At 40.3% G+C, this 23959-nt stretch overlaps 2 protein-coding genes across 7 annotated transcripts in view; one reads left to right on the forward strand and one right to left on the reverse strand.

The window, feature by feature from the left end:
- bmpr1bb (bone morphogenetic protein receptor, type IBb) overlaps nucleotides 1-3764 on the forward strand; it is a 46349-nt gene extending 42585 nt beyond the window's left edge. For all 4 annotated transcript variants that reach the window (XM_020618641.1, XM_020618642.1, XM_020618639.1 and 1 more), the window contains 4 exons: nucleotides 9-306; nucleotides 422-597; nucleotides 666-796; nucleotides 2337-3764. In XM_020618641.1, the coding sequence (XP_020474297.1) occupies nucleotides 9-306; nucleotides 422-597; nucleotides 666-796; nucleotides 2337-2462 (731 nt within the window). In that variant the 3' untranslated portion in view covers nucleotides 2463-3764. The remainder of the gene's footprint in view (nucleotides 1-8; nucleotides 307-421; nucleotides 598-665; nucleotides 797-2336) is intronic.
- A 99-nt stretch (nucleotides 3765-3863) lies between these two features.
- Nucleotides 3864-23959, reverse strand: part of unc5cb (unc-5 netrin receptor Cb) — a 101080-nt gene continuing 80984 nt past the window's right edge. The window contains exons 6-17 of one of the 3 annotated variants that reach the window (XM_020618636.1): nucleotides 22820-22987; nucleotides 22393-22557; nucleotides 18700-18756; nucleotides 15912-16103; nucleotides 14036-14398; nucleotides 11546-11633; nucleotides 11252-11423; nucleotides 8391-8624; nucleotides 7538-7687; nucleotides 7293-7448; nucleotides 6399-6577; nucleotides 3864-5197 (exon numbers count right to left, since the gene is read on the reverse strand). In XM_020618636.1, coding sequence (XP_020474292.1) covers nucleotides 5038-5197; nucleotides 6399-6577; nucleotides 7293-7448; nucleotides 7538-7687; nucleotides 8391-8624; nucleotides 11252-11423; nucleotides 11546-11633; nucleotides 14036-14398; nucleotides 15912-16103; nucleotides 18700-18756; nucleotides 22393-22557; nucleotides 22820-22987 — 2084 coding nt within the window. In that variant the 3' untranslated portion in view covers nucleotides 3864-5037. The remainder of the gene's footprint in view (nucleotides 5198-6398; nucleotides 6578-7292; nucleotides 7449-7537; nucleotides 7688-8390; nucleotides 8625-11251; nucleotides 11424-11545; nucleotides 11634-14035; nucleotides 14399-15911; nucleotides 16104-18699; nucleotides 18757-22392; nucleotides 22558-22819; nucleotides 22988-23959) is intronic. The other 2 variants (XM_020618637.1, XM_020618638.1) reach the window with 2 other exon arrangements.

The following is a 23959-nucleotide window of genomic DNA, read 5'->3' on the forward strand; positions in this document are numbered from 1 at the left end:
ACCCCCAGGATTCATAGCAGCTGACATTAAAGGAACTGGCTCATGGACTCAGCTTTACCTGATCACAGACTACCATGAGAATGGATCTTTATATGACTACCTCAAGTCCAACAGCTTAGATGTCAAGGCTCTGCTGAAACTGGCCTACTCCTCCATATCAGGCCTCTGTCACCTGCACACAGAGATCTATGGCACACAGGGTAAACCAGCCATCGCACACAGAGACCTGAAGAGTAAAAACATACTGGTTAAAAAGAACGGATCCTGCTGTATAGCAGACCTTGGGCTAGCTGTAAAGTTTAACAGGTACAACAGGGATTTTGCACATTTGAGCACATCTTAAGTTTAGGAGTTTTGGATTTTACCTGAAACATGCAGAAATACCTTTAACCCATTTCCTTTTTTTTCCTCCGCGTCTCAGTGACACCAATGAGGTGGATATCCCTCTCAACCTACGAGTTGGTACAAAGCGCTACATGCCACCTGAAGTGTTGGATGAGACTCTGAACAGAAGCTACTTCCAGTCATTTATAATGGCTGACATGTATAGTTTTGGCCTCATTGTTTGGGAGATGGCCCGATGCTGCATCTCTGGAGGTCAGCAAAAACATCTACATATGTCTGTTTTCTTAATAATCCCACTGACATATCTGTTTTTCCTACAGGCATAGTAGAAGAATATCAGCTGCCCTATCATGACCTTGTGCCCACTGATCCTTCTTATGAGGACATGAGAGAAGTCGTCTGCATTAAGAAACAAAGACCTTCATTTGCTAATCGGTGGAGCAGTGATGAGGTATTCTAAATGGTTTTTGATACCACTTTCTAACAATGCATGATTCCTAAGAGACTTAATGAAGAGTAACACGTAGCTGAAAATTTCTAATTGGTTTGTATATCATATAGTTTCCTCCACATTTTTAATCTCACAGACAAGTGACTTATTAGGAAGTGAAAGAGTCAAGAGTAGTAGGATTCTTGCATTTAAAAAAAAAACAACCATCGGGTTTGCGTTTTAAATGTTAGTAAGTTGTTAATAAATTCACTGAAATAGTCAATCATCCATTGGAGACATCTTCCAAATTAATTAAAGATAAAGACAGAAATGTTATGCTGGAGAATATGTACCCTGCACAGAAATGTATCTTGCAAACCCCAAAGTTGTTCTTAAAAATGGCTTATAAGTTATTAATCATAGAAATGATCACAACTTACAAACTCCTTTTATAAAGAGTGATACGCATGTTTTCTTGCACTTTTTAAACACTAAAGTTACAAGTAGTGTTGTATTCTCTTGTATATGTACTAGGAGTGGAACAGTTCACGGTTCAGGGCATGTATGTTTTGTTTGGTTCATTTGAAATGGGTTGAGATGTACCCAGTGAAACTTATGGGCATGGATGAGTTGCAGTCAGTCTTGTACAGGACAAGCGCAGAAGACCAGGTACAGTTACAGGATCTGCCGCTGTTGTTTTGGTCTGCTACAGATTTACTGGGAGTTCACACTGAAAGTGTGGTCAGAACAGATGTCTGTCCATCAGCAAAAAATGTACAGGACAAAAACAGTTTAAACGGTGGTTCATGTTTTTTTGAACAAGTTTATTAATTGATTTTCCCCAGAGTGGGGAAAGTGGAACCAAATGCTCAGAGCTGCATAGCCTGAACAGATACCACTAAAAAGTTAGCAACAGTTAGCAATAGTTCTGAGTGATTTTAACCTGAAGTTTCTGGAGATTACGCTTCACTAAATGTGCCAGAGGAACCAAAATAGACCTCAAGCTTATGGCAAGCCTTTAGAGCATTTATTCCATATCGCTGATATCAGTTTCCTCCACTAGTTCGATCTTTGTCAGCACTAGTTTGACATTGTCTTGCTCGTTGAACAAAAACCCTTAGCCACTTTTATTCTTGTATTATTTTGTCCAACTAGTTCCAACAGAAGCCGTACTAGTAATGCCAGGTGCCACACTAGTAGCACCAAAGTCCCAAATAGTCAGATTTTTGACACACTAGTCGCCCTCTGAATCGCACCAGCAATGCTGAAAGTTTTTCAGGTTAACTAGTGAGGTGCAAAAGCGCTGACATGTTGACTAGTCAAGCAGGAATTAACTAGTGAGAATCTAAATGCTCACTAGTAAAGGCCAAAATGTTAAAGCCACTTTGACCTTATTAGTTAACTAGTAAGAGCCAAAATTTGACAAATAAAAAAAAGTGCCCTCCCCTCGCTTTACCAAAAACGTATCTAGCCAAAACAAAAACCGTGACCCTAAAACCACGAACCAAATAATGAATCCTGTGAACTATTCCACCCCTAATATTTACCCATGTCTTTTCAGTGTCTACGACAGATGGCAAAACTGATGTCGGAATGCTGGGCTCACAACCCAGCCTCTCGTCTCACAGCCCTGAGGGTGAAGAAGAACCTGGCGAAGATGTTAGAGTCCCAAGACATCAAACTGTGACACTGAGTCAAGAGACTCGATACTGCCACTGGCACAGTGCCACTTACTTTACAGTGGCCAGAAAGGGAAAAAAGAGACTGTGAATGATCAGACAAAGGAACCTGACAGGGAGGATGAGTGGTGGAGGTAATGGTGGACAGGGACCCAAAAAATGAGGCAAGATTTATTGGGTCAGGGGAGATCTGACCTCCCATTGCCTGAGTCACCTCTGTCTCAGACCAAGTGTTCAGATTGTGCTTTCTGTGAAAGCTGGGTAGCTGCCAGGTCCAGACTATGCAGGTGAGCAGGCAAACTGGGAGCCTTACAGAAGAAGACTAAAAAAATCCCTCTTATCAGTGCTATACAGAGGAAGCTCCTGCCCTGCTTTTATAAAGCCATATAGCAGTATTCCATGTGCAGTCTTTTGTACTGTCACAGCTGCCTTATGTTTTTGGACTCAGTCACTGCACGTTGTACTATCACAGCAGATTGTAAACTATTTTTTATGTTCAGTGTCAGTTCTATCCATACAGACTGTTGTCCATCCAAAGAAACGTCAAGCTCATTGAGCTCATTGTCAGATGTTACTATAGCAAAACATAGTTCAGCATAAATTCATGAAAAAAGCATTTAAGGCAGAAATAGATTTTTCTGTACAGTATTTCAAAGGACTTTTTATTTCAACATGAAACTAAGACCTCTGGGTTAAACAGTTATATCGCTGATGGACTGGAACTCTTCATTCCACTTACAGTTCATTTGTAAATACTGTACTTGAGCTGAACTCTATTAATAATTATTGCCTACCACCATGGCATATGGCTTATTTAATCTGTATATATGTGCTCATCAGTGTATGAGTGGATGTGGATAACATTCCCTAATACATCAATTGTGTTTTGAAGGCTATTTTTATCAAACACTGATGCAAGATTTGTTTACTCAAGCTCATAATTCAAACAAAAATACTTTCTGCTCAATTTTCAATATTGTATATAAATATAATTTATTATTAGTCTTAAAAATTCTTTCTTACACTTTGTACAATAACTTGACAGATGAAATGCAAGCAAGGAACATTATGAGTGCCAGAAAGAGAGTCTACATTCTCACTATACACAATAATAATCATGAAGCTGAACAACTAGGAAATGCAAAGGCTAGCCCACTGAGAATGTAAAGATTGTTTCAAAGAGATGCAAAGTTTGCATAGACGGCTTTACAAAAACTGGGACAACTGCTGTAAAAAAAAAACAACAAACCAAAACACTTGAACAGTCACAAGTGCTGCTGCATCAAAGGAATGTTGCATTTACAACTATCACAAAATTTTCTGCACAGAGTTGGTGTTATCACATCATCAGTGGCTTCTGTCATTAATGTACAAATACAGGTAAAATCTCCTCCAACATGACTGTCGTTCAGTTCTCAACACAATAAATGGCACTTCTTGAAGTGCCATTTGATACTTAGATGATCACATTATGTATTAAATTTAACTTCATACACTGTTTATCAATTATTTGGTAAAAAGCAGTTGTATTCATTTGCATTGGTCCTACAAAAATATACTTTTTAATTCCCTTTTCAACACTACCAGTTTATGCCTGGCATATCGATCATCAGTCAGGAATTGTAGTCAGTTTGGGAAAATAATATTGACAGCCCTCTATTTTAGAGGCAGCACATGGGTGATTTAAGCCAAATGACCGATTTTAAAAAAAAAAGGCAAGTAATGAAAAATTATAATGATGCAACTTAAAGAACTACAAAAAAGTGTAAAAGTAAGACAATTGAAACTCAGTAATTACATAGAATATGAATAAAAAAAATTAATAGTTCTTAATGACAGCAATGCTAAGCTGCAATGTGGTTACATCATTGGTTTCCTTCTGTACATGAAAATGTGGCTGACAAAATAAGCCATTACTGCCAGAGTCCACCAGAAGGTGCTATCATACAGTCCAACATAATGAAAGGAAAACAAAAATGTGAGAATACTGCAAAGTATTCCCAAACCGGCAGCATTAAAATGCAAAAAAAGATATGTATAAATAGGCATATTATTAAATACTATGTTATCACAGAACATATACTCACCCATGGAGTTTCTATGGAGACTGATTCTGAAGACTGAGGGATAGTTCCTCTGATCCAGGCCTTGCTCTTTTGATTCCTTGACCTCTTATAGTGTGTGTCTCTCTTCAGATTGTTGTCTATGGCAGGGAAATTGTCCACATATTCGCAAAGTCCATTCAAATACTGGACAGCTAGTTTCCAAGGAAACTAGAGCCAAAAATATCAAGTTGTACCAGAGAGCAAGACAGAGGAACAACCAGAGAGAAATGACTGGCAGAAATTCTTGTTTACCTTCCAGGTTTTATACCCTTTGTTGCCAGTGTTTAACTAGGTCATAGCTGAGTAGACCTAGCTGTTTCTATGCTTTGAGTGTACCCACATGCAGCATCTGTGTGTACTGTATGTGCATTTGTCACCGTGATGCCAAATGACTCGCCTGCTTTTGGGCATCCCCTATCTTGTTAGCTTTTTATGTCTTCTCCCTCCCTGGAATGTCACACTCACTGGTGAGCAGGTGTCAGTGCTCAGTCACTGCAGGAACAAGGCTGTCATGGCGTCCCATCTCCTCCAGTACCTGTGCAAGGCGACCAAGGTTGCCATCAGGAAAATGCTGGGCCTCCCACAAGTCCAAGATCACTCCCGTAGGACTGGATTTGGTGGCAAAGTAGTTAAGATACCTAAATGAATGTGGTGAAACAGAGAGGGATAGGTATTAGACCAGTAATTAAGACTGAGGTATTATTTTGGCAGGTTGGGTGAGGTTATAGTTTAACATAGACGGGAACGCATTTGTTTATAAAATGAATTGGTTTCATTCTTCTTATGCTTGGGATAAAAATAAAATTATAATACAATCCACTGATAGTAACAGGCTTTGTAACTACTTATTTTGCTGAACCTGACCAGGAGTGTACTTTGTTTTGTTGTACTGTACAGTATGTTTTCACAGTATGATAATCAATGATCTTTTTTTTTTATCCACTGGCTTTCAGGTTTTCCCCGATAATTATCCTTTTTTTTTTATTTAAGAGAGCTCTTCAGGTTGCAAAGTATTTCATCTGGGTTGCATTGTTCTTACTGCAAAGAGGTGCTGGGTTTTGTCATTTACAATAAAGTTTTATTGAGATGAGTGGAGCACAGAAAATAAATATATAAATTATGTAAAGTTAAGTGGAAATGCAAGAAAAGGCAAATGAGTGGCTGATTACGCAGATTCACAGTTAAAAAATGTCTGTGTGGTAAATTATTTTTCAGATCGGTTTTTGAAACTCAAACACATTAAGTCCTGTACTTTTCTTTTTTTTTTTTTAAACAAATTGGTAAATGAGCAATATGAATAAACTACTGTTATGTGTCATCACTCTGTACTGTCATACGCGTCCCCTGCTGCCTATGATAAGGCCGCCGTGCTGAGCCAGGACCTTAAAAATGGACACGGACTGCACCTCCATCACACACATATCAAAAACCCCAGGGTGACATTTTGAAAAGAGGAGCATATTTGTCTTTCTGTTTGTCTTGGTTCAGTCCAGCTCAATTAATCTCAATTCGACAGATGCTTATCAAAGTGAGTCCCATTCCTAAAGAACAATCATAATCGAATAAAAAAGAGAAGCTATCTACAGTTTTACGTGATCTTATTGACTCCCTATAATGGAAAAAATGTTTTGGCTATAAAATTTGCATATCCAACATTTTTTTTAAAGGGGGAGATTGTGTATATTTTTATTCATTTAGCATTTTTCATTTACCCTTGTTCAAAACCGAGCAAAGCCTGATGACAGTCTCTTTCTGTGGCCAGACTGTGACCACTAAGGACATAAATCTGAGTCACCATCTCTCTTGTTTCCTCATTGGCTTCTCTCTTTCTCTACCCACCTGTCAAGGTTAAGTTTGTGGGCCAACATCCTCCAGTCATTTCCCCTGGTCTGTGGTGCATCCAGGCTGCCACACAGCTTCTGTCGAATGGAGACTGGGATGCGGAAGGCGTTAGGCCCCACCAGCGTGGTGATGTTACTGGCAGGGTCCAGCAGAGAAGTGTCAATACTCTGAGAATCCTACACATTCAGAGAAACAGAAGGGGGGGGGGGCGACATAGACTGAAACTTGGCAGATTTCAGGCTGCAGGGACATAATTTGACAGTATCTCACAAAATGAAACGATGTAGCTCAAATGGATGCACAGAAAATGTCTGATTCTATAAAATGTAGACATTCATTTTATTGGCAATTTATCGCTGTAAGCCGAGTGATTTTCAGCTACATACATCTGGAGGATTAAATGCTGGAGGTCTGGCTACAGTAACAAGAGCAAAGCCAAGAGATAAATGAACTAAGGCCAAGCAGGGAGAGAACTCTGTACTGTAATTCATCTCATTACTGAGCACAAAGCCTGAGAGTTCTTCCATCCCTCAAGATCTATTCTCCTGGCCAGATGAATTTTGTAAAGCAAGTACAGGCCGGCTGGAGGGTGATTATTCCCCCTCAGCTCCTCTCTGCTCTGCATTGACCTGACATCAGGAGGACTATATGAAGGCTGCGGGGACAAGACTCCTCATCTTCACCCTGTCAATCTTTGCTAACATTGAAAAAAGAGGGATGAGGAAACAGACAAGGATGGAATGGTGAAGGAAATGAATGATCTCTAAATGCAAAATTCCAGGTGACAAGAGTCACACTGATGCATTGCTCATACCTGAACAAGAAAAACGATTCTTTTAAGATGATCAAATTAAATGTAAGACTTACAGTACAGAAAGTATCAGACTCTACCTCTGACAGTGTGGTGTCCAGCTGAAAAATCTGTCCCTCTCCCTCCACTTGACGCACACATATCTTACAGGCCAGGTCCACTGTGCTGGCAGAGAAGCGCTCCAGGGTAAAGCAACAGTGGAGGTTACCGCTCCACACTTGCTGAAAGGAAAGCTCCTGCAATTGTGGGTAGAAGGCAGAGGATGTTACTTGACCATTTGTGTATGAGACATTGTTTAGTGTTTAAGAGTAAATAACCACTTTACCTGGTACTTGGCTAGTAGTTTGCTCTTCCACAACATGTGGGGGACATCGTGGATGGAAAGTCTCAGGTTGTGGGTGCTGTCTTTAAAGTTGAGAGTCTTTGGTTCATCCAGCAACTTTCCACCCATCTGCTTCTCCATTTGTAGGACTTCCTAAATACAAAAGCTCAGTTGATTAGTGTATGAAACCATGCATACTGACCTCATAACTCTTTTACTTAGCTTACATTTGTGCTGCTCTAAACTCTTGTATACTTCTTGCTGCAGGTTGCTGCAAATGCTCTGATGAAAACTTATAAATGAACCCTTTTTAATAGTATTTTCAACACCTACTCTCAGGGTTTTATGAACCTGCATCTAGACCTGCCATCTGAAACCAGTTTCAATGTCCTTACAGCAGGATCACTATCACTTCTCATTACCCTTTCCCAAACTTATTAACCATGTTCAATATCCCAGCTCAGTATAATGATCCTTCCTTATCTTTCCTCTATATGGGTAGATGGAGGTATTACATGGAGTTGAGGAGAGGAGACAACAGTAGAATACAGTAATAAATGTGGCTTATTTTGGCATAGCAGCTGCATCTTTCTAGGAGCATTGACGCTATTCAAATGCAATCGCTTGCCTTCCTCTTATTGACACACCAACACAAAGATTTCTCATTCTGCCTCCCACACCTCATCTGCTAGCTACAGTATGCCTACACACACACACACACACTAACAATTCACAACCAATGTTAAACAAACATCATTAATGCTTACAAACACACACCTTCTGCCACATACCCTTTTTGCAAACGCAAAGGGACAAAAGAACAAACGCTCTTGGTTGCAACATGCTGCATATTTACCTTGAGAGCGTCCTGTGTGTCGTCCAGGCAGTAGACTCTGATGTGATACTCCATGGCAGGGCAGGTGACAGGGCCAAAGATGGCTAGCTTGAGACGCTTAATGGTGGCAGCACTAAGAGACTGGCCCACGAGGCAGTAGGTACCCAGCGTTTCTGTCAAGATGTGGCAGGCTTCATCATCCATTTGGATATAGCATGGTGTGGTGAAATTTTCTTCTCCTACAATCACCACATCCTACAGTGTGGACAGGAAGAAAAAGTGTGGGATATAATAAGGCAATGAAAAAAAACAACCTGAAACCTGTTACTCCATGTAGAACTGATTGCAATAAGCAGTATAAAAAGTATAAAAATGAAACCTGGATCTGTCCTGTCTCTGTTCATGTTCAGCTCTTTCAATCCTTCATTTAAGTGACATCATTTGATTTCTTTCAGTTGTTACTGAACTGATTTTAAACTTCATTTTAACAGAGAAAGGCCATTTAAGCTGTGTGCTCTAGAAATTACACTTAAGTGTGTATTAATAATGTCTGACATTGTTTATGTTAAGTAATGAAAGTGTGAGTGTCCATACCATTTGTAGTCGACCCCTATAAAAGCACCAAGGCAAGGACAGCTTTCTCTTTCATTGAGTCTGTCTGGTTTGAGGAGGGCCCCCTCTCTCTCTCTCTCCTTCCCTTTGTACCTTTACCCTTTTTCTTAATATTTGCTCTTTCATTCTCTAATCCAAATATTCCTATGAGCAACACATTGGCATAAATTCAGCCTATTATGAGAGACAGAAGAGGAATTACAGAATTTTATTGTGAGCTAGGCTGTTTAACAGCAGCATTATGGCTCTTTAACTGCTCCTGGGGAATGGTACTGGGACTCCTTGTTGGGGGATAATTAGAACACACTAGAAAACACAGTGGAAGAGGAGGTGTTTTGCTTCATACATACAGTATATGTGCAGGCACAAACATGCAAACACACATACTCAAACATTCATATAATAAATTATTTGCAAATTTCTGACTGCAATCATCAGCTGTAATCTTTTGAGAGGTGCAGAAGGAAACGTCTATTTAGGGGAGTTACTGAAGCAGAAAGCCCCACATGTTCCTAATTATATGACCTGCTGTCTTCATCAGCATCAAAACACCATGTCTCCTCAGTCATAATGTGCATGCAGTTGAGTGGTGCGTGTGTGTTGGGGCTGGTGGTAGCATCCTGGATGCCAACTGAACTGATTATTCTCACTGGGTGGTGATGTGTGTGTGTGTGTATGTATATATATATATATGTGTGTGTGTGTGTGTGTGTGTGTGAGAATTACTTCTTCAGAGGAGCTCATCTCTTCCATTTCTGCTGCACATTTTGACAGAGCATGTCACAGAAAGTAATATTTCACACACACAGCATGGAAGCTGGCCTTAGTGGGAAGAGTAGCTTATAAAAAAACGCTTATCCACATTGGATATTACCATCTGCATTTATGACAGGTCAGAGATGTAATCAATAGTTATTTCTTCCTTAAAAATACAGATTTATTGACTACCCCCAAGTAATTCATCAATGTCACAAAGACACGTGGGCCCAGTCTGGCAGGTTTTTTCCCCCCTTCTCCATAAGTCATATCATCACATCAGCAGTGGAGATTGCACAAAGACTTCCTGAAAATGTTGTTATTCAAGCCAATATTCAGTGACAAGCACAATGAAGGCCATATATTAAATATACTCTAGGCTGTTGGATTTCCAATATCTGACTGGCCTATATTACTATATAGACTCCAAATAGTTCTTCAACATTTTCCCTACCCTGGTAGTGCACTCTCATTATAATTTATATCTTCATTCATTCATTTCGACCAAACACCTATACAGACAAATTCAAATGACACATATCCATCAAGGCGGAAAATCCTGTCAGTCAGATAAGATCTAAACCAGTCCAAAGCAGTACCTGGAATACCAACGCAATACAACGTACTACATAAATGGGTATGGCTAGTTGTTTCATATTTTGAGCACCTTCTACTTTAACCATGTCTCAGCACACTTCTGTCTATAACAATTCATTAAACACCACATGGAACGAGAACTTGCCCAAAAAGGCTCTCTTGACAGAAAAAGATGCCTACAACAAGGCTTGTCGTATTATTTTCTGAGATGTGCTATACATAGAGATTTTTGGAGCAGGAAATGACAACTGAACTTTTTATAACAAGCTTAAAGCCATTTTTGTCATGAGGGTGGTGGCATAGTTTCTCTGAAAATGATCTCCTCCTGGTAATTGGACTGTTTCTGAGTGTGTGTGTGTGTGTGTGTGTGTGTGTGTGTGTGTGTGTGTGTGACACAAGAGAAAAAGGGAGAAAGACTAGGAGTGAGTTTAAACCACTGTTAATGATGGAGCCTGCAGGCACAGGGCTCCAAAAAACAACACGCACGCACACACATTCACACAGAAAAATAGGTATTCATGAAAGGCACATGAAAATAGTTTGGGGGAACAAGCAGTCCCAGCCCAAGCCCTACTATCAGAGGTTTACTATTTCTGCACCTGGTTGCAACAGGGGTTTCCTCTAGTGCTGAGCTGCACAAACAAAGCATGGGAAGTTGATACCCTCACCTCCAACATGCTATCTATTGTCCTGTGCCATTTCATCATTTTGCTTTTCACAGTACCTTTCCTCTGGTCTTTGTTTATTGCTGAGCAGAAACCAACCAGCTAAATCCTGTGTAGATTATTTAATGAGTAGTATACTTCTGTGAATCTTATTTAGGGTGGCAAACATCATTATAATACTTGACATGACTCTCAACAGCACATTTTCAAACTTGACCATGGTCAGCTCTCACTGTGCACTTCACACCTCACCTCCCACTGATTCTGCTGTGACTGACTCTTGAGCTGGATCAGCCAGTCCTGTTGGCCGTCACACACGGCGCAGTGGTGCATGGTGATGATGACAGGTCGAGTCAACAAGGCCCCAGGGGGCCCACAGCTCACCACAGGGCTCAGCACTGTTTGGCCATCTTCCACTGAGGGCCTGGAGATGCACAGAAGAAAACACACACTGTTTAACAATAATTTGATAGCAGTCTGGCTGCATGTGCAACATACCAGAGCTGACAGGTGTAAGCACAGTTCTGGGGCATTGCTGTGGTATACCTCATATTGTCCTTCCTCTGAACTGTCACATGCATCTCATACACTCTGCCCTGGGGAATGGCCCCTGCTGGAATTAGCAGACTCACTCCTGGGAAGTACAGTAACAGACACACAAACAAAATGGCATACTGTTAGAGATGTGAGCTGTCAGGTAGACCAGACAAGTCTTTACAGCTATTTGTACAGTCATGACACTGTTTAATAGTTTTTTTAGTCAATGAGAGCATAGAGAGAGACTTTAGACCAGAATAAAAACCTAAATGCTCTGCACAATATGTTATCATATCAAAAAACAAACCCCCTCAAATAGACTTGCATACAAAAAGGACATATTAAATGTTTTACTTGTAGCTAGCATATCTTAATGCAGTACTATAACAGTAATGAGCAGTTAAAGCCCCAGTGAAAAGTGAGAATTACTTTTCTTAGAGCATATTAATAGTCCCAGTTCCCCTCAACCCCACATATTAAAACTATGGCACAGTACTGGCTTTTCCGATGGCATCAGGAAACGATGTGATATTTCATATCTAAAATCAATGACCTCCCTCCTCTTCATAGCATTCTCATATTGCTGCAACCCACATGATTTACATTTTCTACCTCAAATTGATTTGATATGATGTCCTATCCAATGTGTGGTTTTTTTGAGACACTATCACCTAATGCAGTCCCTCATACACACACACACACACACACACACACACACACACACACACACTTTCTCTCTCTGGAGGAGGATTCTCAGATAGCTTATTGATTTCCCATGTCCTTGTATTGAACTTTTCAAAAAGTGACAGACAGCTGCTTCTGCTAGCTAGCAAGGCAATCACAACTATGCCAAAGGGACATCTCACAGACTGGCATTTTTCCTCACAGTAAAGCTTCAAAGCGAAGTGAAATGCACTTTAAACATGCAAAATACCAAACAACCACAATGACAGCGCCACAGGATATTTCATTATCCAGTCACACAAACAGGTCAAATATCAAATGTGCTCTTTTCTTTCCTTTTGCCTATGTAACATGATGAGGTGGGTAAGCTCAGGCAGCAGCTGAAAACATTTTTACAGGAATCAAAAAGAATAACTTGGGAAACTTGAGAAGTCAACGTGTCCTTTAATGTCACTGCTAGTTTGTCTGGGCCTGTCAACATGCATCTGTGGCATGTTACACACAGCCCACATGTGTTTGAAGTGAGGAGAGCACAGTTAATGTACGCTGCCTGAAACAGTACACCTCTCCTTCAGTAGTGCACACACCTTAGGTATCCATCAACTCTTGTCATACTGTGTGTGGTAAATATGCTGATAGGTTACATATGGTTTAGCATATTATTTCAGTCATGTTTGTGTGTTTAAAGGTACTCTTGGTGGCCATGGTAAAGAGAGGCAGGTCGGATCTCAAACATATAGAGTAGAACACTATTTAGTCCGAGGAAAATCTTACCTTGAATATATACAATAGTGGGTTTTATTCCACGTATACTAGCACTATACGAGCATTAATTAAGCATTATTTAGAGTTAAAAACAAACAGCACTAATGTTATTACTTTGGTTAATAAAAGATGATTATTAATTGGAGTAGTGTCATTTTTCCAGGCCAAAAGTCATATACTAAAGGCATGGAAATCACTTTAGGCATGTTTGGTGTTAAGGAGAGTTTTTCTTTTTAAAGGTCCCATGAAATCAGACAGCATCGTTGAAACAAGTCAATAATGGGGCAAATGTTAGGAAATATACTGCCATCTGAGAAACATGATTATTTACTTTCTTGCAGAGACTTTATGAGAAGGTCAATAGCACTCTCATATTTATCTGCTAAATATAAAGCTAAAGCTAGCAGCCAGCGAGCTTAGCTTACTGTAGCACGAAGTCTGAAAACAGGCTGGAGGAAACATTTATCCAGGATCTGTCTAAAAGTAACAAATCTGACCATCATAGTTAACATATCTCATTTGCTTAATCCATACAAAATGTGTAAATACTAAAGTTGCAGTTTTGTTGGGTGTTATGTGCCCTTAAAGAGCTAAAGAAACGACCACTCCACAATGTCTTGGTGGGACACAGTGATTTCCTGATGCCTTTTCCTCACTGTGAGGTTGTGAGGGAACCATCAGGGACATCAGGATGTTACTGTTCCCAGCCAAAAAAACATCTGGAGTGTCCACTTCTGGGCTAAGAATATTATCAGCATATATGAATGCATGAAGAGTGGCCTGTTTGGAGCACAGAGAGAAGATCTGATTGATGATCTCTTCTACATGTCAGGCTATACTGTTGTGAGGAGTTTATCCTTTCAGTATGCACAAACCTGTATAGGTAATTGTTCTCACATTCACATACTGAACACAGGAAAGGGGCCACTATTACTAAATGCTGATGTGAGGAAAAGGTCAAAGGCACCTGAAAGAAGAGCCACTGAATAAGTGATAACATGCATCTCTAATCACAACATGTGAAAAGACTTTCTTTCTCTGGTATAATACCTGAATTGGGCACAATGAGGTGTCCACCCTGAGAGCTGAAGGAACCCAGGGCAGTGCATGAAGGATCCCTGGTGCGGAGCAACGTCTGGGTCTGTGTGCGATGACCCATTGTGCTGTCACTGTTGTCCAGCAGGCAGTGCGGTAGCTTAGGTGACAGTTTAGAGGAAAATTCCCCTCCCAGGTCATCCTGTGGAGTCACTAAGCCTGAGGAGTTGTACACCTTAATCTTCAGGTTGGGAAGAGGGTCCAGCAGAGGGGAATTGGTCATGGGGATTTTGTCAGCCACATCATGGAGAGCATATACCGGGCCACGGTACATGGCAGCTGCAGAGGTCAGGTCAGGGGGTGCTGTTAGTAAATCAGCTGGAACAAAAAAAGATAGTGACATCAGTCCAGCAAAGCCAATGAAATATTGTGATTATATACTCTTTTCAACTGTGAATGTGGAGAAGTGGTAACTTAAAACCAAAATAACCCCAAGGAAATGAATTGCTGGCAGCAATCAGTAAAACTGCTGCCTGGCTTTACTCTTTTGTTTTTCTTTTTTTGTTTTCATTAGGGAAGTCAGCTTCACTACCAAGAAACATTACTCAGTCAGAGAAGTTATAGGCACAGCTGTGATTCATGAGCAACAGATGGCTTCAAGAATACTCAGTTTATCCAGTAGGTACAAGGATGAATGTTCAATAGCTGGGCTGAGTGGGAGGTGTGAGGGCAGTGGGAGCTCACTTTCTTCCAGCTTCTTCACTACCTCCACCCCCTCTCTGTTTTCCAACTTTCTCTACCAATGAAATTCACAAAAGTTATTCAAATAAAGATTATAGTTATCCTTTTTCAGTAGTGGTACAATATTTGTAGTAGTACTACTGTAGTGACTTTATGCTACTATAATTAATGCTTTATAAAATCATCATCTACTCTATAGGTATAGCAGTGTACAGTAGATAAGTAGTTTAATTAAAGCTGTTATGCATTCAAGGGCGTGCGAAGATCTGTTTTATGTTGCTTAACTTGACTAGTCCAAAAAAAAAAAAAAAACTCAAGTTACAGGGTTTTCATTTTTAAGTAAGCCAGTCTGTTGAGCTGCACATTCGGATTCATTCTGCAGTCAAAGTGCCTGTTGCTTGCAACTGCTTTGTTAACCCAGCTCACTGCCACCTGTGCTCATCCTTGCAGTGGTACTTTTAAGTCCTGCGTCACCAGCCCAAATCTAATTGGAGCTTAATATGCGACATACAGTCTGCCCTTATTATGCCTTAATGAAGGGGCATAGTTTGGCTTCCCATCACAACAACAAGCATTTTAATAGTTTCATCACCATGCCCTCACAAACATGCTGTTTGCTGTCAGTATTTCTCTCACAAGCTCTCTGCTCATCTACAGTCAAAAGGGCACATTTACATTCACATCATCACTCACACTCATGCTGCCAAAGCTGCAGAGTCAAAAATATCTTGTCAGATTAATGCTATGGGTTGCAAATGCAAGCAATTCCCAATGCCTGACAACACAGGTGTGACATATAGTACTGGGTATATAATCTCAGTTCTGTTTCCGGTGCAGACTGAAATACACTGAATATCAAACCTGTTAAGTACCACAAGGTAGAACTGAATACTTCATAGTTTTACTTGCTAATGTTTCAGATATTTACTGATATAAATTACTGTATATTGTTATAATTATAATATTTTTAGTCAGACTAAGTTTTTCTGTTTTTTTAACTCTGTTTAACATGCAGCTTTTATTCTTTGTTGTTCCTTTTCTTTGTTACTGTAGGTGTGTACAAAGGGGTTATTATAAAAAGATTTTAAAATGAGATATATATATATACACACACACATACAGAGACACTTAAATCTCTCCTGTGCCACACCTTTGCGAGCGGTCTTGATGCTGACCGGCTGGAAGCCTCCATTGAGGGCGGAGGAATCAACAATGTCAGAGTCGAAGTCCCGGTGGTTTTTCCTGTAGATGAAGAGCGCCACGACGACAGAGATAACCAGGCACATGATCACTGCTATGACAATGCCCACATACAGAGCTACATCATCTGTAGTGGGGGCCACTGGAGGAGGAGGAGGAGGAGGGGGTTGGGGAAGAGGGACAACACACAAAGAGAAATATGTCTTTTAAAAACCCATAAGCTTACATCAAAAGCATTAAGCTTTTTTCTTAATACGGGGGAGTTGTGATGAAGCCATTATCAGCAGAATAATATCCTGGTTTAAGATTGTACCGGATATTAATAACCATCTATTGGGAAAAAATGCATACAGTGCTTCTCCTGTTATTTTTTCCAGTGTAGTTAACGGTGAACCAGTGGCAAAAAGTCTAATAAACTGCTGATGAACTAATATGGGGCACTCTTTTTAATTGTCAAAACTAAAAAGGGAAAATGATGCATGTAACTGTTAAATCTTTCATCCTTGTCACTGTCAGTATATTATGTTCAATTTTGACTAGTGTTAACACTCAAAGGCACACAAACAAGAAGATATCTGTGAAACATACCATATGTAAGAGTGACTTGTATGCCCATGTTAATGAGATTAATATTCTTGTAAAAGGCCATATTGCCTTGTGTGTGAGGACTGTACACCATGCATCATTATGATAAAAAGATAAAACGTATGATAAACTCTGCACACAACTGTACAATTAGTAGGAATGGCTGCTATAGTACAACTCAGTGGCACACTGTCCTAACAAGCAGGCTCAGAAATGAGATCAAAAGTTCTGAAGACAGAGATATAGAGGTTTTCATCTTCAAATTACCATGGCTCTGTGTTGGAGTTCAGAGTCTGTCTCTGTCTTTGTTCTTACATACTGCAGATAAGATCTAGACGTAGCCTGCATTTCTTTCATCTGTCTCCCTCCAAGACTCTTTCGTCCACTTTCCAGCTGGAGAAACCTCTGTGATTAGTAGGCTTGGCATGGCTATAGTAGCGGTTAGATGCGCCGATTCACATAGATCAGGCCTTTTAATAGATGCATATACTGACGGTCCGAACTCTTCGTTTGGTAAAAAACATCCTTCACTGTCACCAAGTTGACAAAAGCTTTTCTTTAGAGGCAACATAGTGTGTGAGCCTGAAGGTGTGCATTGTTCAATGCCTGAATACAAACTGTACATGTCAGTGGTTATTTAAAAAGTCAAAAACTGAAGCATATTATTAAGAGAATAAATGTATTTTGATAAAGGGATATTCATGTTTTTTGAAATATTTGAGTATGCAAATGGAGGAGAACCTGCACCAGTAGATGGCAGCATCTGCCATAAATCCATGCACAGCACGTTAAAGACAGTCATGATGGCCAAGCATTTGTGTAAATTAGACTTGTGTGTCTCAGGGATACAGATGGCACTCAATCTGTGTTTCTTGTATTCCTCACATGAAGGAGAAAAGCAGAATGCTTTTGTGAAAACTGAAGATGTACATTTTTAATCCCATACTCAATATATCCAACAATATACTGTTATTATATATGTACTCTATGTATAGGTATATTATTCAACACTTAGCTTAAAATCCATTATACGAGTCTCTGGAGAATATCTCCTGAAATGGCATGAGCTTCTCAGGGGCATTGCTTGACGGCATCAACATGTTGATTTGAAAAAGCGGATCACTTCTTTAGGTTAAGATGTAATAAACAGTTATAAAGCCAGAGGATTTAATACTGTAATTATTCCCCTTCAGTCTCCAGGAAGGACATGACGGACCTGGAGCTCTCTATTTAGCCTTAAGAGAGACATCACATTAAAGAGGAGTGTTAAGATATCCTCATTTACATTAGGCTTAATCCCTATCCTTCGTCTAGCACAGATGCAAACAGAAAATAGAGCAGAGAGCCAGTGATGAAAGTCTAAAATGTAATTTCACTGTGCTCCCTCTCCCAAGCTTCCCTACTGTTATTTAACATATATCCCCTCAGTCAAACAAGCTTCCATCCAGGCTTTGATGATAAAGGCAGCAACCTGCTAAGTGTATGCATTAAAATGTATCGCTTAGATTAATACATCCCTTTGAACATGAGCCATTGTCGAAAAGGAAAAAAGTACAAGGAATGGAAATGAAATGGGATTACTGAACACTCCATTTTTGTGAGGGTGCAGAGATTTACAGAGGGAGAGTGAGATACAGAAGAAGTATTACAGATGTAAAGAGAGAAAGACAGTGGGGTTAACTTCTCCACTGGACTCAGCGCCTGAGCTGATGTCAACGGCAAAGTGTCAGAATGAAGTTCAGGGGGAGCATCAGGGTAAAGGGCAGCGTCGGCTCCGAGTTAGAGAACAGTAACATGGGTATAAACAGGTATCTAGCTAACAAAGACATTATAAGAAGAAACAGAACAGGAAATGCTCTGAAACAGGAGAGAGCGAGAGAGAGAGAGGTTAAGAAACAGCAGTCATGTAACATAGCTGAACATGAAAAAACAATGGCAAATGTATTTTTATTCCGTTAACATTATGTGTTTTTATATGATTTATCTGGGAGTATGAGTGACTGTGACTTCCTTGTGGACAACCTGACACTGACGTTATTGCTAGAAAGAAGATTAAAGACAAAGAGAAACATATAATAGATATAAGAGAAACAATAAATGTAGAAATAACAGTAAAAAAAACAACAACAAAACAAACATAAAAAACAACTCACATGAATTTCCCATGTCACTCTTGTCTTTTGCCTCAGAAGACTTCTGATATAAGGAACCTTGAAAAGAGGAAAGGATTGTGGATGGGAGAGGGATGATGAAAATCAAATTTAAGCCAACAGAAAAACAAAATCAACAAATGAGACAGCAACAAACTCATGAGTAGGAGTGATGATGCTGGAAAGCGATCTTTCTTGATTTGGCCCCTGCTCTAAAGATCTGTGTATGGAGATGGATGACCAGAACAGGCAAACATGGAGGTTCTGCAAAGGAGTGGTGTGATCCATCAACTGGGCTTTGTGCTTCAGCAGCAGGACTAATGCGGGCAGGTGAGAGAAATGGGGGCCAGGTAAAGTGTGGGTCCAACCGAGTCAATAGAACCAGCCGTGCATTTATTACTAGAAGGTGGATAGAGAGGGTGGGATAAAGGAACAAAAGCAGGGGACGGAAAAACTTTGAAGGACAGAGATTTGGAGAAAAAAAGTTCTACAGATGTTTTTGGCCACCGCTGGAGTTTTGGCCAGGTTAAATGTTAAAGTGAAATGGAAAGCAGGCTAGAATGGCAGCCAGGGACAGTGCACGAGCACACGTAATATTCAGAGTCCCTGGGACATCCATAAACAACTAAACAAACAATGAAGTCCTTATTGGAGAGAGAGAGAGCGAGAGAGAGAGAGAGCGTTACAGGCAGACAAGTGGAACGACAGGAAAATCAATGGCTTGATAAATGGGGCTGGTGTGTACATGTAATCAGGCAACGAAGAGGCTGGGCGAGAGCAGAGGGAGGTGACTGTGAGGGTCAGTCTAACTGATGGCCCATTTCAACCCATCTTGCAGAGTTTCTATTCAGCCTGAGTGAGTCTACAGTATAGCCAGAGTAAAAGCATGCTTCAGTGGGTGGGCTCCTAAGTAAATTTCAGCACCCCAGACAAAGATCATTCTTTACTGTCAACATAAAGCTGGGGAGGTAACTGTACTCATACAGGAAATCACTGCCTGTGTTTCAGCCATTACTTCCTTGAATATGGCAGATTTCCAGCCTTGGGGAAATATACCGTTGTCTGGAAAACTGATGTCATCAATTGAATAGCTAGTATGTATGTTAATGTAATTGATGAATCCTTGTCACAAGGTATTTATGTATATTTAAATGGATGTTTTCAGCCACCTAGAGTAAATAACTTCATGTTCCTTTGAGCTGAATTGAACCATAGAGCCATGATTTTCCAGTCTCTGTTGTTTGATAGCAATAAAGCATTTGCCCTTGCTGGAGTGTGTGCTCGTCTTTCTCTAGATCAATATGTCAAGAAAATGTCATATCTGAGAGCAAGGTTACCAAAGGCTTGAAAAACAACATCGGAATCAAGTAAGACAGATAGGGATTTAGAAAAAAAACAAAGATTTAGACAGGTCAGCCTGAGTGAACTGTGAAAACTATACTCGTATATTGGGAAGTTCTATCTGAACAGGCAAAGTGCAGCCTCTCTAGATCAATCTGTAGAGGCATAACTTTGTTAAATCCAGCCCCCAAACTCCCTCGACTGTGTAAATGTGATAAACAAGGTGCAAAGTAAATTATAACAACTCTTTCCTTTTTGACTCGAGTTTTTACAGCAGTAGCAATGGAGACCGAGCATCACGAGTTTTATTTCCAGCTCTGGTCATATCAAATTCCTTTGCCTGATTTCTGTGATGGACTGCAAGTGAAATTATTTAAATACATTCAAACAACAGAAAATAAGATCAAGTTGCAATGGAATCCACAGACATGTTTTTGTTCAGATCTTAGCCCTGCACTGGAGGAAGCACATCAGTGGCCCAAGGTGAGTTCAGATTGCACACAACTTCCATTCCCAATCATATTTGCCATAATGTAAGCTTTTAGATAATGGTCCGTGCTCCTAAATGCTAGTGGAAATGGTCATTAGCATTGATATAAGTGGCTTCACCCTCTTAAAAAAAAAAAAAAAAAAGAATCAATCTCTGAAATGACCCTAAATCTATATCATTATGGCTTTATATTTTCTGCAAACTGGCCATCAGTCTACCAAGAACTAATGCTTCTGTGATAGTCCGAATCATGGGGGCGTGCACTGGGGTGGGGAAGTGTGGTTTGAGTCTACAGTATGCTGGCCATAGAGGGAAATAAAATAAAAGGAATAAGACAGATAAGAGGTCATCTCATAAAATGCTCCCTGGTGTTGCTTTATACTATAGACAAACGACCTTGGCTATGAAATCAGTCAATGCATTCCTCTAGCATAAAATGAAATCACTGTACACTGAAGTCATACATACATTACTGTATGTATTTGTTTTGGCATGCAGACCTATCAGCTAGTTGCTTCTAAAGATAGTGCAGTACATCATGTTGGCACCATACTGTAGGTAGCGGCTCACAACCTTGTGGTGCAGCAGAGTACAGATGCACACAGCTGACGGCCAGCTGTATCAAATTCTAGGCATCCAGTAGTCGGGCTTCTGTTGTATTATTAGCATCACCATCACCTCCTGTAGTGGGTTATGCACATAATGGAGGCATCTGTGACCGCGTGTGGGTCCGGCACCTTCAAAGATGTTTACCGAAGAGGAATTTTATTAAACTAGACAGCAGAGTTTAACTCAGTTACTGTGCAGTCTTTCCAGCTATCTTGTTCTCATCATCTTTCAGGCATGGAGCCTGTAATAACAAGAAGGCAAAGACTGTTTTAGTAGCTGGGGTATCAAATACTTTACACTGTAACTTCTGAACACTGCAGTAAGCACACACACACGTGCATCAGAGCAACTGCAGCACGATTCCAATCTGTGAATGTATTATAAGGAAGCAAGGGCAAGATTGTTGGCTCAACTGAAATGCGTGGCTGTTTTTAACTTGCCTGAAGAAAGAGAAGCAGAAAACAATTTGCTGCCTACAGAAAAATATCTGGCTGCACCACAAACTGGCTTTGGCCCTTTTTTGTTAGCAACAAAACAACAAAACCAAGAGAAGACTTATCATTTACAAAAAGAAAATACTGGTGCATCTTGGAGTCTGTTTGTACTTTGAAATCATTAAAAAAGTAAATGGTTCTGTACAATACTTTCTCATTTTCCAACATATGTAACTGGCAGTTCAGGAAAAGGACCAAGACTAAACATCTACCACTCTGTGGCCTCATGTCTCATCTCATTAGATCTTAGGAATCTGGAGTTTTTAAATTAAGGTAGTAATCAGAGCAGCTTGGTAGTTGTGACCCCATTTTATGTAATTACAATATAATCACTTATTATTTTAAATATAACTCCTTAATACATAGCATGTGACAAGCATAACTAGTTAGAATGCTCCCCCATGTGGCCAAATCTTTTTTTAAACATACAGTATACTTATATTTGAAGCAGAGCTGACAGAGGAAAGACGGGTGATGGTTTCTGCTTTTATGTCACTTTTATCCAACAGCATTTGTGTATTATGCATGTGCAAATAAAGAATTACAGAGCAGAAGACATGGAGAAAAGCACTTTACCGTTTCTTATTGTATATGTATGAGTCAAATGAAATAGAGTGAGTGAGAGACAGGGTGAGAGTGTTATTTGAGAATGTGAAACAGTGTGGTGATGAAATAGCAGAATGAAATTCATGGTCAAAGGGTGAAGGCATTTCTTTGGTTGGCAGGTCAGAGAGAGTAGCAGAGGATTAGTCGGGTACTCACTCTGCATGCACAGCCCATCGGTGCAGTTCTTGGACTGGAGCACCATGCCCTCACAGTCTTTTCCCCCGTTTTTGGGCGCTGGGGCGTTGCATTCTCTCCTTCTCCAGTGGGTGCACTCTGTCCCACAGGTGGACCACTTACTCCACTCTGTCCACAGGCCATCCACTACCACACAACAGACAGCACAGATGAGGGTGAATGAAACAGTAAATGAGAAGATGAAGAAGACAAGTGTGTGTATATGAGTGGGTGAGTGGATACGTGATTGAGACAGAAAGGGAAATGTGAGAGAGGGACATGGGTGGAGGCACAAACAGAGTGAAATATGCAAGCGCAGAGTTGAATCATATTTTGTGTATTTAGTTTTTGCTGACCTAAACCCTTTCCACCCACTCCTAAGTGGGTGTATGATAATTTTATGCCATACCTGGGCAGAGAGGATTACACGCCAGCTTCTGGATGCCTTGCCCTTCACAGATGGCGCCACCATTGAGTGGTGCTGGGTTGGTACAGCTGCGTGTGCGTTTCTGGTAACCACGACCACAACGGCTGTTACACACTGACCACTCTGTCCATGTTGACCAGCCACCATTCACTGGAATACACAGTAATAAAACACATCAGAATATATATATGATTGCTCTTTCTTGGATGGCTTTACTGAAACGTAATTCTCAAAAACAAACTAGACAGGGCTTCATGAAAGGGCACAAACCACTTAAAACATACACACAGGCATGAAATAAGATATACATAAAAATAAGATGGCATTAAAAATACAAATGCAATAAAAGCACAGTGAGAATAAAAAGATTGCATTTGGATTTAATTGGGTTTGTCATTATCTCTTGAGTGTTAGACATCTTGATTGTCAGTCACTACCCATAATAAAATGTGCATGTATTGTAGATTTTTTGTGCTTTGACCCTGATATCTTGGGTCGTTACTTTGACATGCAGCCAGACAGTAAATTCTGGTCACAATGCTCCATTTTCCATTCACTGATTCCTCCTAATGCCTCTCTTCCACTCTCATCCATCTTTGTCAGCGACTAAATCCAGTGGAGAGTGACACCAGGGCTTGTGGCTGAGAACAAGTCTGTGGCATTTGAGTTGGTGGAACTGGGCCCCTTGGAGCCTCCGACTTTCAAATGTGACATGCTCATGAGTGAAGCCCAAAATATTGGACTCTAGGGGAAGACCGCCAAAGCCAAACATATTTTTTCTGTCTGCTTTCTTTCCTCCATAGGTTATAGCTCTATCTTCTCTCTCCCCCTTTTATTCTCTTTCTGCTGCCAGCTTGTGCGTCTGTTTTTAATGTCCTTGTAACGGGCTGGGGTGTAAACCACTGAGCTAAAAACACACTGCCTTTCCTTCTCACTTTTTCATAATTAGCATCAGACACAGCTCTCCCCTTTTCTTTGAGTTTCTCATGAAACTCAAAGGAAAATGTAATGTAATGTCTGCACAAACAGATGCAGCGGTTTCAGGTACCTTCTCCCAAGGATGAGCAGATTTTCAACACTAAATCATAACAGACTGCATTAGTGACAGGAATGTTTTGCAGA

The sequence above is a fragment of the Monopterus albus genome, unplaced genomic scaffold (assembly GCF_001952655.1).
Source record: "Monopterus albus unplaced genomic scaffold, M_albus_1.0 scaffold208.1, whole genome shotgun sequence".
NCBI lineage: Eukaryota > Metazoa > Chordata > Actinopteri > Synbranchiformes > Synbranchidae > Monopterus > Monopterus albus.